The 16,565-nt window shown below is 46.9% G+C and overlaps 1 protein-coding gene across 2 annotated transcripts; it reads left to right on the top strand.

The window, feature by feature from the left end:
- Positions 1-1,327: 1,327 nt before the first annotated feature.
- TIMMDC1 (translocase of inner mitochondrial membrane domain containing 1) lies at positions 1,328-13,931 on the top strand. 2 transcript variants are annotated; one of them, XM_050961478.1, is made up of 7 exons: positions 1,328-1,507; positions 3,107-3,272; positions 5,354-5,442; positions 7,096-7,232; positions 8,248-8,326; positions 9,219-9,329; positions 12,920-13,931. In XM_050961478.1, exons 1-7 carry the CDS (start codon positions 1,398-1,400, stop codon positions 13,062-13,064), a joined length of 837 nt encoding a protein of 278 aa, XP_050817435.1. In that variant the 5' UTR covers positions 1,328-1,397; the 3' UTR covers positions 13,065-13,931. The 2 variants fall into 2 exon arrangements, with proteins under 2 accessions (XP_050817435.1, XP_050817443.1); XM_050961486.1 differs by having other exon boundaries at positions 1,332-1,507; positions 7,165-7,232.
- The last annotated feature ends 2,634 nt before the right edge of the window (positions 13,932-16,565 follow it).

The raw sequence follows: 16,565 nt of genomic DNA, 5'->3' as shown, positions 1-16,565 counted from the left end.
ACTGTTGTTTTTCGAGATGTGTTGCTCATACCCATTCCAAAACCTGCCCTCTTTCCACACTGTCGGAGTAGCCGGCAAGAAGGAACTGAGGAGCGGACGGGTCGGCAGGGGTATATATTCGGTGCCATAGCGGTGCTACGCCAGGGGGCGCCCAGCCGACCCACCGCGTGTTGCTAGGGTAAAAATCTTCCGACGGACGTGCACATGGCGCACACACACCTACTTGGAATGGATATGAGCAACACATCTCGAAGAACAACAGTTACAAAGGTGAGTGACCGTCTTTTTAAAAACATTTTAAAAACCTTGTTTACTTTACATACAACAATAGTTTAGTTATATATTATAGACTTATAGAAAGAGACCTTCTAAAAACTTTACAATGTATTACTGGCACGCAAAACCTTAAATTAGGGTGACTAACTGAAGACTCCTGAAAGGCTGCTAACCCCTAGTATATTGTTTGGGCGCCTGTACACTTGGCTGCTTGCAGGGCCAGTGCAACCATTTAGGCGGACTCGGCGGTTGCCTAGGGCGCCGAGATTTGGGGGCCACAAAAAGCGCCCTCCAATTTTTTTTTAAATGGTTGAGCAGCTGCTGCTGCTGGGACAGAGAGGGAGTCTGAGCTGCCGGCAGCAGCTGACAGTCCAGGGTGTCCCCTGGGTCCGGGCGCCGCAGCGGCAGCCGGCAGCACAGGGTGTCCCCTGGGTCAGGACGCCGCTGGAGGGGGCGGCAGGCAGCTCCCGTGGAGCTCCCGCAGTGGTGCCTGTGGGCAGTCCGGTGCTCCGCAGCTCAGGTGGAGATGCCGCAGTCGTGCCTGCGGACGGTCGGCTGCTCGCGCGGCTCCAGTGGACCACCCGCAGACACCACTGCGGCAGCTCCACCGGAGCAGCGGGACCAGCGCGCGGGGCGGTGAAATTGCCGTCTGCCTAGGGCGCTCAAACCCCTAGCGCCGGTCCTGGCTGCTTGTGCTCCCTGGGGTGGTGGCGCTGAGAGCCATTGGACCCAACTGTCAGCCCTGGTATGCGATGGGAACCACCTCCAGGCAGCACCTGCAGCCCCTCCAGTTCCAGTGCCTGTGCCCAGGGGTCGGGATCCCAGCGAGCCGCGCGCCCCGCTCTGCTCACTCCCACTGGGGTCTGCTGCAGAGCAGACGGGCCCGCGTGGGTAGCAGCGCTGCAGCCCGGCCCCTGGCGGGTGAGGGGCGGGGCCAGGCCGTCGCTTGCGCGGCGCCTCCCGGGCGGCAGGGGGCGGAGCGGGGCCGAGCCGGGGCCGCTCTTGCCGCCGGCGAGGCGCGTTGGGGGGGGGCGGGGCCCAGGCGTCCGGGACCGGGCCGCGTTCCCTGCCGCGGGGCCGGAGGCTGGGCCGGCTCGCGGTTCCCGCGGCAGCAGCCGGGCATGGCGGCCCCCGGGAGCGGCCTGGAGCTGGGCTCGGCGCCCCGGCACGTCGGCACCGCGCAGCCCCCGGGCACGGGCTGGGAGCGGCTGCGGGAGCTCTGGCACCGCGAGTGAGTAACGCCGGGCCGGGCCTGCAAGGGCAGGGGTCAGGGCAGCCCGTCCCCTCCGCACGTGTGTGTGCGCGCGCCCCTCCGCGTACACTGCTGTGTGTGTGTGTGTGTGTGTGTCTGTCTGTGTCTGTGTCTGTGTCTGTGTCCCCTCCCCGACACACAGACACGGGCTCTGCTGTGGTTCTGTGTGTGTGTCTGTGTCTCCCCTCCCCGACACACAGACACGGGCTCTGCTGTGGTTCTGTGCGTGTGTCTGTGTCTGTGTCTCCCCTCCCCGACACACAGACACGGGCTCTGCTGTGGTTGTCTGTCCCCCCCTCTGTCTCTCTCTCCAGCCACACACTGCTGTGGTTGTCTGTTCCCTCTCCAGCACCGTGGTTATCTAGTCCCCCAACGCACACACCTTGTTGTAATTGTGCTTGTCTATGTCCCCCCCCCCCCCACATTCTGCTGTGGTTATCTATCCAGTCTTCCATCCATTCCCTCTCATCCAGTGCGCGCGCTCTTTCTCTCTCACTCTCACACACACACTCACACACACCCTATCTATCCATCTGCTCATCTCTCTCTCTCTCTCTCTCTCTCTCACACACACACACACTCACTCACTCTGCTGTGGTTACCTGGCCTTCTCATCCCAGTGCTCATCCTGCACAGCCATTCACACCTTTGCCTGATGCAACACCCGTTGGTGAATCGTTCACAGCCACATGGATGTGCACCCAGTCTGACCTGCTCACTCAAAAATTCATGCCTAGTGCATAAAGTAACACAGTTATAAGGGAAAATAGCACTGTTTCCATCAGGCAGGGAAACAACACTAGCAACCTGCTAATACTGATCTTGTTCCTCTCTGGGGTGAGCCTAACCTATGCTAACCCCTAGCACTGGAAAATCATGAGATTGACTTAAATACCATTTAATTTGCTGTCTGGATTCTGAGATTTTGGGGTGCATTTGAATCATGTTTTTGACCTTTTCTCCACAACCCGGAGGGCTAGAAACTTATCTTTTAAAAACAAAAGTGGAGATTCTCCTGTGATCACCTGACTCCAGGAACTGGGGCTTTAATAATAACACCCAATATCACAAAACTCACAATAAAATCATGATAACTGGCAACACTACCTTTGTGATATTCTGTATTGCCCTTTCATTCTAGGAGTGAGAAAGCACAGTTTCCAGGGTTCACTCAATCCTTAGCCTTTTTGCTGAGACTTCCCTTGAGTGACATTTGTTGTGGGTGTGGGTTTTTAAATATCCTTAGACCCACCAATTCATTTCACATAAATCTGCAGACAGCCATGCAATGGAATTTTGAACACTACTGATCTTGACTACAACAGAGCCTGTGAACAAAAGGTGAAAGACTCTGTGTCCCATTTGCTTTAGCTGTCCAGTTCTGTCTAAGAAGGATTTAAAAAAAGTATAAAGTTACCTGTTTGCTTAATGTTGATGGCAGATTATGAGTTAAATCTGTAAATGCAATAATTTTAAGAGTAGTGTCTGAAATGATACATTTTAGCCAGATTGACTCTTGTTAGGTTAGCAGTGCTCCCAAATGCTAAATCTCCCAGTAACATTGTTTCTTTGTGCTAGTGAACTACAGCACTACCCAGAAGAAACTCTCAACATTATCAAAGCTACGTTTTCAGCGGCTGTCATTGGCTGGATGTATGGAGGTTTGCCCGCTTTTCACCATGCAAAGACACAATATATTGAGCGGAGCCAAGCGGAGATTTTTCAGAACCGTCTGGATGCTGTGGTATGGACTAAAATCATGCATATTGGAACAAAACTGCTCCTATTTTGTAGAGCCTGTTTTCTGCAGCAAGGAGCCTGAAATAGAGGGATGCAGAGTGCAGCAGGGGGTTGGGATGTGGGTTCCAGCCCGGCGCTGCTTACCTGGAGCGGCTTCAGGGTGGCAGCAGGGCTAAGGAAGGCTCCCTGCCTGCCCTGGCCCCGCGCTGCTCCCGGAAGCGGCTGGCGGCCTCGGGAGGGTCAGAGGGCTCTGTGCACTGCCCTGTCCTGCAGGCACCTTGCCCTCCCCCTCTCAGCTTCCATTGCCTGCAGTTCCCTGTTCCCGGCAAGTGGGAGCTGCAGGGGCGGTGTCTGCAGGTCAGGGTAGTGCACAGAGCCCTCTGCCAGCCCCAGCTCCCCTAGGGGCCGCAGGGACATGGTGCCAGCTGCTTCCAGGAGTGGTGCAGGGCCAGGGCAGACAGGGAGGCTGCCTTAGCCCTGTGGCGCCATGGGAGTGGCAATTGCATGGGACAGATCCAAAGCCCTGAGGAGCTGGATCCGGCCTGCGGGCCGTAGTTTGCCCACCCTGCTGTACATGTTGGCTGTTAGTCAGGCCAACTTTTTCAGGTGACAGATTGACCTGCTGTGTTAGACCAAAATTTTAAAACTTGAAAGAAAAACATCCTTACTTAAATATGAATTTTTAGATTGGCACTGCTTGTGGTTGCAAATTTAACAAATTGGGCTGCTGCATCACTTACTGGGTGCTGCCATTGTAAAGTTATAGCATTGTACGGTACTTCTCATTTGGCTCTCTAGCGTACAACAGAGAATTCAGTTCCCATTAGCAAGATATTTTTAATACAGGTAAGTGTGCAAAATGTGAGTGTAATTACCTATATAATTTTCATGCACAGTTACTGTGATTGCATTTGAAAACTACCAAACTCTTTGATTTATATTCATAAATATATAGTTTGTGTAACCATCTGTGGTAACTATGTACCTCAATTAAGTGCTGAGTTATGCTCACATTCTGCATGCTTATGTACTCAAAGTTATATTTAAGCTATTAAATTAGGCAAAGTCTATTATTTCAAAAAATGACTTACAAAAATGTTGTCTCTAATTTCCAGTGTGTTTTATTGGCAACCAAGTTCTCTCATAATCTGCATCATGAGGCTGTCAGATTGGTAACTTCTCCTTTGCTTGTCAGCATTTTTTGTTTTATTTAACACTTGAATAATTGTAATTGTATTCTGTCATTACCTCCAGCTACAAAAAAGAACATTTTATATTTCACTGGATCATGCTTTTAAAAGGACTTTTTTTTTTTTGTTTTAAATCTTACCTATGTTAGTAATTTGGAAGTTAAAGTAGAAATGATTTCAACATACTTTTATTCATTTATAATATTTGTTTAGTTTTGGCATTTTGCTCAGCTGCCACAAAAAAACTAGAGCACCCAGTTTCTCTCTGTGTTTCTAGTCTGTTTCAGGCAATTATACGTTTGCACCCATGCTACAGCATGTGGGTTGCAGGCGCTGCAGAAGAGAGTGTTGGATTTAAGCAATCTTAATTGGAATGTTTTAAAATTTAATGAGATTTCTATTAATATTACATCTTGTAAAACCTAGTTTATATACAAAGCTTAAATGTTAGGCCTAAACCACACTGCTTGAGGGTCCTTAATGTTTAAGCCAAATGGTTATCATTTAGTTATTTAATGCTATTAACCCATAGTTAAAATCAGTTAGAAACTAGTTTCAAGTTTCTGTCCCAATAGGTTTCTGCACTGCCAGTGTCATAAAAGACATTACTTCTCTGAAAGATGGCTGCCTTCAGCTCAAGGATTGGAAATACCAATTGGAATTAAACATTTAAATTAGTTCTCAGGTTTCCTGTTGAATGGCTGAGAGAAATGGGGGCTGTTTCCCCTTAAGATGGAACCAGTGTATCAATTCCATCAGTTTGAGTACTATCAAGATGGGTAATCTTAATGGAATAGCCAGTGTCTCAAGTATCATTGTCAAAGTACTGCAAGTCTGTGTGCAGTGAAATGACAGTGAGTTTAAGACCTGTAACCTTCTCTCATTCTCCCCATAGCAATCTGCACATCGTGCTGCAATCAGGGGATTCATCCGTTACGGCTGGCGCTGGAGCTGGAGAATTGCTACTTTTGTGGCAATATTTAAGTAAGTTTTCCATATCTATGGTTGTGGGGAAACATCAGGATAAAAACCTGCAGAGATGTGTTTAGGTGGAAACAACAGCTGTAAGTGTTAAAGGGACTCTGTCATGTTGAAAATCATACTTTAAAAAAGCTTTTAAAAACAAATGTAATGTATTTTTCACCATTAGCACTCTGCTTTCTTTTGACTTCTCACTGAGCGTGGAAGATGAAAACAGAGTGGTTGGTTTCACTTCTGGGGCTAAATCCACAAAGAGGAATGTGGGCTCAAGATTGCAATGCCTAAATGTAGATGTTCTGCCACCTATTAGAATCCACAACTGCAAGTAAGGCCCGATGCACGGGGAGAGATAGGTGCCTAAAAGGGATATCTACAAAAGCCAGCAAGCTGAGTGGATTGTTGCCTAAGTTAGCCAATAGGAAAAGCTGAGGAGAGAGGTGTGGCCCAAGTCCCACTCCTCTCTGACTTTGGACTGGAGGAAGAGGTTTTTCTCAACTCAGGGTTCACAGCTGTGGTGCTTCAGCCAGGTCAATGCTTTTTCTCAAAAAATGGAGGTGGAGGTGGAGGTGACGGTGGTGGTGTCACCTCCTTTAGCCCTGAAGCCTCATGGTTAGAGCAGTCACCTGGCAGGTGGGAGATCTGCGGTAAGTTCCTGCTCCTCTCAGGCAGAAGTATGATTTGAACCTTGTTTCTGATGAAGCTGTTCCATTTTTCATGAAATAGTCAAGTAGTCATTGGAGCAGGAACTTGAACTTGACTTTCCCCCATGCCAGGTGAGTGCCCTAATCACTGGCTTATAGAGTCATTCTTCAGTCCAGTGAATATTGAATACAAAGTGGAACAGTTTCATCAGGAAAGATTGAAAGACCCACCTCACTAGTGTTTGCAGTTCCTCACAGTTTAGTACCATTTTCAGATTTAATTGATGTACTGTTTACTCCTTCTTCTGGAACTTTAATTGGGTTAACTATACTGGACCTAACACACATCCTTGTGGTTTCCCCACAGCTGTCTCCAGACATCTTCTGCACAACTTGAGACATTGCTCTTTTTCATTACCCCCTTGGATTTTTATTCTGTCGCCAGTTTTCACACTACATGACAGTGTCCACATGCAAACCATTTTATAGTCATTTTGGGAGTAAGTGTTTGAGATAATCAAATGCCTTCCTAAAATCCAAATACAGAATTTCTGCTGCATTCCTCCTTCCCACTAACTTTAAGCTTGACCAGCAATTACCTTCCTCACCCCTCCCCCCCCCAAAAAAAAAAACAACCAACAACTCACATTTGATGATTTTATCCTCACTCAGTAGCTAGAGACATAGGCTGCACTTTAGGAGTTGACTAGCCATGCTTGTGACTCCAACAAAATGTTCACGGTACACTGTCATGATTGACAGGTTCACTTTTGGGTCTAGCCTGCTTGCAGACTTCATATGGTTTTAAATTTATGCTTGGAAATGTTGGTTTAAAAAAATTACATAAAAAACCTTGGCGTTCTAGTGCTCTCCCACATCCTATAAGGGGATTGAGATCAATGCATTAGTGACTACCGTGTGTGTCCCAGACAGATCGGCTATAGGGAAGATGGGCTGGGCTGACTACTTAGCTCTCCCTTCTTTAGTGAAATCCTCTCTGATTTGGGTTCCATAGGGCTGTATTGTCGAGTGTGCTCTTTGTTCAGGTCTGCCTTCTGACTCTTTCTGTGCCCCACACTTGCAGCACAGTGAGCACTGGTCTGTCCGTGTACCGCAATAAAACCACCTTCAGTCACTTCGCTGCCGCAGGAGGTGAGAATACTTTATTTCTGTATTCTGTTCTGTTTGAGTGAGGAGATACTGTCTTTAATTTGAGACAGTGGGAGTCAGGGCTCCTGGCTTGTATTTCCTCTGCTGCCACTGACTCACTTTATGTGTGCCTGTTTCCCATTCCTAATACAGGGGTCATAAAACTTTCCTAATCCACTAGAGAGTTGCAAGGCTTAGTTAATGTTTGAAAGTTTGTTACCCTTCTTGAGTGAAAGGTGCTTGGGTAGTATAAGTGTGGCGGAACGGTGTATAATATCTCATCTCAAAAAATGAGAATTGAGCATTAGAAATCCATCAATGAGGGGGTGTGCATATTCTTTCCTTCTCTTCATAACAGCTTAATGCTGCTGCTTACAAATGTTTCCAAGGGAAAGATCATTTTTAAATTTGCTCTAGATACAGAACAGGGTCTCTTTCTGTATGTTATCTTTATACAAGCATATATTGCGGTTCCAGTTGGATATATTTTTCTTCACTTCCTGTTTTAAACTGTTAGGTAGTATTACTGGTTGTTGCTGAACAACTGCTGTGCTCCGTCAGAGGTCGCTCCATTTCCGTAGTGGGTGGGCTGGTTGTCCTCTCCAAGCATTTAGTTCTTACAGCTCTTTTGTGCTGTGTTTAGTGTTAGAGAAGTTACAGATTTTAAAAAAAGACGTATTAGGTTGCCACTCTCATCTTCCCTTCCAAATTGAATTGGAAATATGGCAACCGGGGCCAAAACGTGACTGTTGGGAGTGAAGCAGCTTTACTGAGTCATGTGACACCATATTGTGACATTCCCCCCAAAGTGGTGAACATAGAGTGCAGACTGTCACACATGTTCAGGCCCCTCAAGAGATTGGCAGAGCCACTGCTGGCTCAGTATTTGGTTTCTGTTCTCTTGAGACTGTCTTTTGGCATTCAGGGGATGGGGGTAGAACTGACAGAGCAGTTCCCTCAGTGTGTGTGTGATGCTAGGACTCTTTAGAGGCTCATGTCTGTGGCTTGTGTGTTTTAGCCTTTACAGGAGGCCTGTTCAGAATGCATTTGGGCCTGAGCAGAATGGCAGCTGGCAGTGTCTTTGGAGCAGCATTCGGGTAAGCTGCACACATACCAAATCAATAACCAGGGTCAGAATTATATTCTTTAGCTACTATATGTTGGATAATAACCTCCCAAGTCAAGACTTGAATCTTAGGAGGGGCTGCAGCCGACTTCCCAGACCTTCAGCAGCCTGCTGGATTTTCTGCATCCCTTTTTTGGACCATGATGATTTCTGTCTCCAGAAGTCCCCATCCAGTTTTTCCATACTTTATATTTCATTGTTCTTCCAGTGATGGCTGGATACATGGAGATTTCCCTTTCTCCTTAGAGCTGATCAGTGCTTGCGCCTTAAATGGCCATAGAAGATGCTAATTACCATTAAAACAGAAAAGTAACAATAGTGTTATGATCCTCTCTCCTCCTGCCCCTTCTCCCCATGTTTAATTTCTCTACTAATCAGCTATTCAGTTGGCTTCTCAGGACAATTAGCCAAAAGTAAAGAGGATTTAGCATTTTCTTGAGGAGCTGTGTTGTATACTGGTGACAGCAGGAGACTAGGAGCAAGGACTCCTGGATTTCCTTCCCAGCTTCACCACTGACTGCCCACATGCCCTTGGGCAAATAACTTAGCTTCTCTGTGCCTGTTTTCCCAGCTGTAAAATGTTAATAATACTGACCAACCTTGTCTGATAAGAGGCTTAATGAGTGCTTACAAAGCACATCAGACGGTTGTAGCAGGGGGATTTTGTTTCCGGATATGGGGAGTTGAGTTTCATGCAGTGATTGTCACAGCTAGTGAAAAGGAGGGTCTGAATATTGGAGATGGTTATGGATCACTGAACACGTAGTTGCCTCCACTCCCCCACACTCATTCCTTATTGCCAGTAAACTTCACTATTAGTGTCTTCCGATGGCTTATCTGTAACTTCCTCCTCCACCTCTTAGCATCCCTGCAGGAGGGCTATTGATGGCAGTGCAGAAGCTCTCTGGTGAGAGCATACAGGAGAAAAGACTACGTGAGAGAAGATTGCTGCATGAACAGAAGTTAGCAGAGTGGTAAGAAAAAATGTTGCACTATCTAAATTTGTGAATCTGTATCACTGATCATAAATGGCTGTAGTTCCGACTTTTTCATTTGGCAAACCAATTTGTAAGAGAGAGCATTGGATGGTACATTTCTGCTTCCAGACCCAGTTCCTCACTATTTGATTCTCAGGTCGTTTCAGGGATCAATCTAAGAACCACTGATCTAACCTCAGATTGCACCGTTTATTGTCCAGTGAAAGTCATTCTAGTCAATGCTGCAATTTGCTTATTTTGTAGTACAATAGTTTGAATTTATAGCTTGCCTCCCCTCAAGACTCTCCCAACATCTTCACTTCTCATGTGGCTGGGAAAGTAAACAGCAGATTTTAATATCTTTTAAAGAATGTGTGGACTTTACTGAGTCTTTTATTACAATATGCAGGCTGGGGTCGGGTGGAGTCAAACACGGTCACAGTTCTTCTCATGTAGCTTTCCATTTCCCTTTATTGGAAAAGGGATGCCAGAAGTCTTTGGAAGGAAGGCCTCCCCTAAAACTATTAATCTTTTGAAAACTGAACAGTATATATATTTATTATATTTTAAAAAAATCCCTAAAGATGGAAGAGAGCTATTAGTTCTTTGAGTGATTGCTCACCTGTATTCCACAATAGGTGTGTGTGCTCACCACGTGCACTGGTGTCAGAAGTTTTTCCCTTAGCAGTACCCGTAGGGGAGCACCCCAAGCAATCCCTGGAGTGGTGCCTCCATAGCGCGGTGTAAGGGGTGCTGCACGCTCACCCAACCCTCAGTTCCTTGTTGCCAGACAACTCCGACAGAGGGGAAGGAGGGATGTGGAATAGACATGAGCAACAATCTCGAAGAACACTAGTTACAGAAAAGATAACTCTTTTCTTCTTCGAGTGATTGCTCATGTGTATTCCACAATAGGTGATTCCAAGCTATATCTGTTGGAGGTGGGTAGGAGTTCACAAATTCTCAGGACAGAGCACAGCCCTGCTGAACCCGGCATCGTCCCTGATTTAGGAGACGATCGCATAATGCGAGGTGAATGTGTGAACTGAAGACCATGTGGCTGCCCTGCAAATGTCCTGAATGGGGACATGGGCTAAAAAGTCAGCCGACGAGGCTTGAGCCCTCATCAAGTGCACCTTCACAATTGGTGGTGGAGAGATTCCCACCACGTCCTAACAGGTACAGATGCACGAGATGATCCTGTTGGAGAGCTGCTGAGTGGAGATTGGCCAACCTTTCATGCGTTCGGCTGAGGCGATGAACAGCTTAGTCCACTCCAGGTAAAAAGTCAGAGACCGTCTCACATACAGCATGTGGAGGCAATGCTCCTCGCTGGATGCATGAGGCTTGGGGCAGAGGACAGGCAGGAAAATGTCCAGACCCATGTGGTAGGCAGAGACCACCTTCAGGAGGAATGAAGGATGTGGGAGGAGCTGGACCTTATCCTTATGGAACACTGTGTATGGGGGCTCAGGGGTCAGGGCCCTGAGTTCTGAGACCCGCCTAGCCGACGTGATTGCTACGAGGAAGGCCACCTTCCACGAGACCAGGAGCACTTAGCTAGCGGCTCAAACCGGGGACCTGTCAGCTGGGCCAGCACCAAGTTCAGGTCCCACTGCAGGACCGGGGGCCTAACGTACAGGAAGAGAAGATCCAATCCCTTAAGGAACCAGCCATGCATGGCATGGGAGAATACCATGTGCCCCTGCACTGGCAGATGGAAAGCCGATATGGGCTGCCAAGTGCACTCTGACGGATGAAGGCGCCAGGCCCTGGGCTGTAAGGTGAAGGAGGTAGTCCAAAATGAACTAGATCAGGGAAGCCATGGGGGAGACGCCTAGTTCAGCCACCCATCAGGAAAACCGAGACCACTTTGCCAAGTAGGCTCAGTATGTGGAGGGCTGCCTGCTTTTCAAGAGGACATACTGAGTCCCTTCCGAGCACGTCCTTTCCTCCTGGCCTAAAATTGTGATCATCTGATCAGACCTCCTGTATAGCCCAGGGTTCCCCAAAATAATTAGAGCTTTTAGAAAAATATCCAGTCTTGATTTTAAAACAATCAGTGATGAAGAGTCCATCACAACCCTTGGTAAATTGTTCCAATTTTTAATTACTGTAATCATTAAAAATTTACACCTTATTTCTAATCTGAATTTGTCTAGCTTCAACTTCCAGCCATTGGATCATGTTATATCTTTCTCTGCTAGACTGAAGAGCCCATTATTAAATATTTGTTTGCCATGTAGGTACTTATAGACTGTAATCCAGTCACCTCTTTACCTTTTCTTTGTTAGACTCCAGCAGCTCAATCTACTTATTTTATCACTAAAACATCAATTTGTAGAATAAGCAGATTACAAGCCCCAATGATAAATCCTCCATATGCAGTTTTTCACACGAATAGAGTAATTGAGACCACATCCATCTTTTATTGCAAAAGTAGTATCAGATTTTCATATCTATCAATTCATTCACTTACCATTTTTTCCCAAAACCTCACTCTTCATCTGCTGAATCTAAATTACATCCTCTAGATGTGAGAATATTGCCGTTACATTACATATAAAGAACTAACTCGTCATAACACTTCAAGACTTGTTATTGCTTACGGTAACAAACCAAAAGGGATGGCTATTTTTTTCAAAATGTGTATAGGATTGTATTAGAACTGTTCATGATATTAAGAAGATATCAAAATCAGAACTCACTCCACCAGACTACAAGTTGCATCAATAGCATGCCCAAGTCAAGTTCCAGCACTGGAAGTACGTAGAGCTCCTACTCTCTCTTCAGCTTATACACTTACAAAACAATATTCTTTACTCACTGCTTCAAGATCTGATGCCAACTTTGGAAGAGCAGTTTTGCAATCTCTTTCTAGATAACTCCTAGAGCTCACCATCTAGAAAGATGACTGCTGGCTAATCACCACAAGTTGGATCAACATGTGCAGTAACTGAAAGAAGAAAGATGGTTACTTACCTTATAAGAAACTAAGATTTGTTGAGATGTTCTGCACATCTGGACCCCATGACCCGTCCTCTGTTTCTGCAGCTCAGATGCTTATAAATAAGGATTCTAGGCAGCAAAGGAAGTTAGTGGTAGTTGATGTCACTCTGCCCTTTATCTACTTTGGGGAGGATGGGGGATTGAGGGCGTGCATGGCGCAGGTGTGACCCTGGTAGGGGAAATATTCCACACTCCTGTGCTGAGGCCCAATGGACATCATCAGTTGGATTCTTGTGTGTGGAACATCTCGAAGAATGACGGTTACTGTCATTAGTGTAAGGTAAGTAACCATTCCTTGTTCTTTTTTAATTCGAGCATTCATTTGACTGGCAGCTTGGGGAAGGAGTGTGTTCAAAGGGATAAGCCTGGTTCTTGTCAATGACACTGTTTGTGTGACTCATAAAAACTTACAAATAGTGACAAAACTAAACAGAGCCTAAAGTTTTGGGCTTTCAGGTTACTGGTGTTTGTTTTACCAATGAGCAGGAGGAGATAACTAAACTCTCGGGCTGCACGTTATATGCTTAGAGGGAGAGTACAGAAACTGAAATTATTTTATCTTTCCTCTCCCCTTTTAGGAAAGCTAGGCTTAATTTTACTGAGGCTGACTTGGAAGAAATTGTCAGTAACACTCAGGAAGGAACCATGGAGAGAGATATCGAGAAGATCCAAGAGTTGTTAAATCTTCCCAAGAACCCTTTGCCATCGAAAGATGGGAACTAGTCTGAGCTTTGACTTCAGTCAAGTCATCTTGGAAGACTGGCATGAATCTATTTCTGTATCCATTGTTTTCGGCAGCAGCAGTTTGACAACAATGTTGTGGATATGTATCATGATGGAGGGAGGGTTCAAGATCTTCAACTGAAGTAATGACCAGTGAGCTGTGTTTTGTGTGAGGGCAGCAACAGAACTCTTAGTGACTACTCCACACTTGAATGTCCTGGGCCACATCTTAATGCAATATACACAGAGAAAGGGGGGTTCATTAGTCCTGCAAGAGTGCACGTCCTTATGCCACTGTAGTGAGTGGCATGATGGCAGCATCTAGGAGCTACCACTCTCCCAAAGAAGCTTGTAATGACATTTTTATCCTTATTTGAAAACAGAATTCAGTTTTGGTGAAACTGGCTGCACTGATAGCACTGGAGTCCTGCCTATCCATTGGCCAGGTGCAGCATGGGCAATGCCCATGCTAGTTCCCTCCACTCTATTTCTTCAGCGTACTTCAACCCTGCTCCACTTGGAACAGTGCTACAGGCTGGAAGAGTTTGGTTACTGTGGCTTACTCAGGCTTTAGGCGTTTTGCAGAAATAAATGGTTCTCAGTTTTCCAAATGAGGCTTGTGACAGTGTCAGGATCACAAAGAACGTGCCTGACAAGGGCATACCTTGGGTTCCTCTAAAGTAGGGTGTCCTTCCGTGAGGAGGAGAGGGCTATAACAAGGATGACTGCATGTTGGCAGGAGAGCTTAGCGTTACAGACACATTTTAACCAAAAATTGTGATTGTGTTAAGTTACAAATTACAGGATCCTCTTGGAGGAAAACTATTGGAAATGCTATTTAACAGACATAACTGCTCACGTTGTCTAGACTGTTTTGTCTGGTAGAATTGCTTTCTCTGGTAAGAATATTGTAATTGAGCACACCAGCAAGATTGCTCCCAGAGACGAAGAGAGTTAAGTCTCGTGGCCCCATTCAGGCTCTTGAGACTGACAGCCCCAATTCTCAGAGCAAGAGCAAACAACTTTGTCATGAAAATCTAGGGCTGACTTTGAATTATAACAACCTGGGTTGAAATGGCTCTGTATCCCTTCACCACTTCATGCTGGGCTGAAACTAGTTTTCAGCAATGCTTGTAGTTTACTCCCTGTAACAGTGAGGTCATAGGTGCACGGCCTTGCTCCATGTTATGGAAGAAAGCTCCCAACAAGGTAAATACAGGAACCTGTTGACAAGTCATAACAAGAGCAGGGGCTAAGTATGTAGCTTCCATCCCCAGGGTTCAGCCAGGTACATGTCATTACATTCTGCCTAAATGCGTTGTTCTTCCACTTCCAGGTTGCTGTTAACATCTGCACAGCTCAGTCAGCAGAGCATGTACCACCCACCCAAACCCGGTTCCTCACACACTTGTTTAAATAAGGCACTGGTTTTCAGAAATGAGCATATTCTCTATCAACTATACTCTCGTTTTTCCATAGAAGGAAAAAAATGCATTGTTAGGGTGGACTTGTCTTGTTCCTTCACATACTACAAAGGGAGGAACGTGTACAGCCATGGCTCTGCTTTATTGTTGGCCTCACTCTTTCTCCACAGCTATGTGCAGGTCATCAGCAATGCTGCCGTGACCCCCTCTGCCCCCAACAAACGTGTGGGTTTGCCACTCTAGTTATGCTGAGTTGTTTTTCAGCCTTGCCCAGTTGTCAAATTCTTTCATGCTCATATACTTTCTTGCTTCCCCATTCCTTGTAAGCACCCCACACCATTGCAACTTTAATTATGAGCTATATGTTAATGTGGCTCATTGCTCCCTCTTCCTCTTTTAATAACTGTTCTGGGAGTGATGATTAATGAGACAACTTCTTGTGCACGGTGGAATGCGTGTTAGAAAAACCATCAGAGCAAAGCTAGTTTTATAGAGCTTTTTTGCAAAGTGAGGGTCAAATTCTGTGGTTTAGCATTAGAAGTTGATTCACTTGCTCTTTCAGAACCTTCCTTGATGCATTTCCTGCCCAGTCTGTTTTTCCGTGTACTTCCTCATTTTGTATAATCCCAGCCACTGCTTCAGTCATGGCTCAGAATGGGGAATGAGGTGTTGGTTCTGAACCGTGTCTTTTAAAAAGCATTTTTACTAGTGATAAGAACTGGCATGTTGCACAAAGACTGCAGGCCTTTAGTTATCAGACAGGTTTGAGGTGGAGGTGTGGGGGATGTGTGTGTGCGCTTAGCATACCTGTGGTGTGGCAATGCTTTCGTGGAGGGCCCATGGGCTCATAGTTGAAGGGGGATTAGGGAAGAGCCCTTCAGGCGGCTGCTGAGACTGTGCAAAGAGGCATCAGGTACCGCTGATGGAGTCTGTGCCTGCCAGCATGACTGACCTAGTCTTTTACTGCCTGGAATGCTGACAAAATGGGGGTTAACACATGCACGCTGGCTCTTGCCTGGTGAGAGGGGGTGCTGACCTGGCACAGGCCAAGTACTCTGGACTCCCACTGGCATTAGCATTGCACACACCTCGCAGGACTGGGCTTTAAGGTGCAGGCTCCCTTTCCAGCTCAGGCCCCTTTGGTTGAGGATTGTATTGGTGTAACTCACCAACCTTGCACATACTCTGTACTGTGGCAGCCAGCTGGCTAGAGCCTGACCTGACATAGGGCTAGAGCCACAAAAGGCTGCAGCACTGAACTTCCACTTTAAATCAAGTCCAACTGTTAGCGCCTCACAGCACTCACACAGCTACCACCTCACATGGTGCCTAAATTCCATGGGCACCAAAGCTTCTGCCAGTAACATCCTAATGCCACCACGTGGTTTGGTGCCTAAGCCCTGGCAAGCTCCTCACTAGCTCCGACCACTGGGCTAGTGGGAATAACAGAGAGGAGGGCTGGGGTAATGGCACCACTGCAGCCATGTTTTGCAGGAAAGGTTTGGCCTGGTACAAGTGCCTAGGGCTAGGAGACTGTTCATTGTTTGTGTAAGGCAGCACCTCCCTCTCCCCCAGGTGGCTCAGAGCTCACCGCTCGCAACTATTTCCTATTTACTAGCATAAATAGCTTCTGCTCAGCAGGCTGGATTTTGTGGAGCCCGTTCTTTGGTGCCTAACTCTGAGCCTGAATCCCCGTTGTAGAGCTAGACCGGAGCAGGTAAACTTTTTGGCCTGAGGGCTGCATTGAGTTTCCAAAATTGTATAGAGGGTTGGTTAGCGGAGGCTGTGCCTCTCCAAACAGCCAGGCGTGGCCCAACTCCACCCCCATCTGGCCCCCTCTAGCTTCTCATTCCCTGTCAGCCCCCCCAGGACTCCTGCCCCATCTAACCTTTCCTGTCCCCTGACAGCCCCCGGAACCCCTGCCCCTGACTGCCCCCTGCCACCCCATCTAACCTCTCCTCTCATTCCTTACCACCCGCGGGACCCCTGCCCCATCCAACCACCCCTGGAACTCTGCCCCTGACTGACCTCTGCTGCCCCATCCAACCCCTCATCTCATTCCTGCTTATGCCCCCCC

The sequence above is a fragment of the Gopherus flavomarginatus genome, chromosome 1 (genome assembly GCF_025201925.1).
Source record: "Gopherus flavomarginatus isolate rGopFla2 chromosome 1, rGopFla2.mat.asm, whole genome shotgun sequence".
NCBI classification, from domain to species: domain Eukaryota; kingdom Metazoa; phylum Chordata; order Testudines; family Testudinidae; genus Gopherus; species Gopherus flavomarginatus.
Note: the sequence above shows the minus strand (reverse complement) of the source record. Positions and strands in the feature narration are given on the sequence as shown.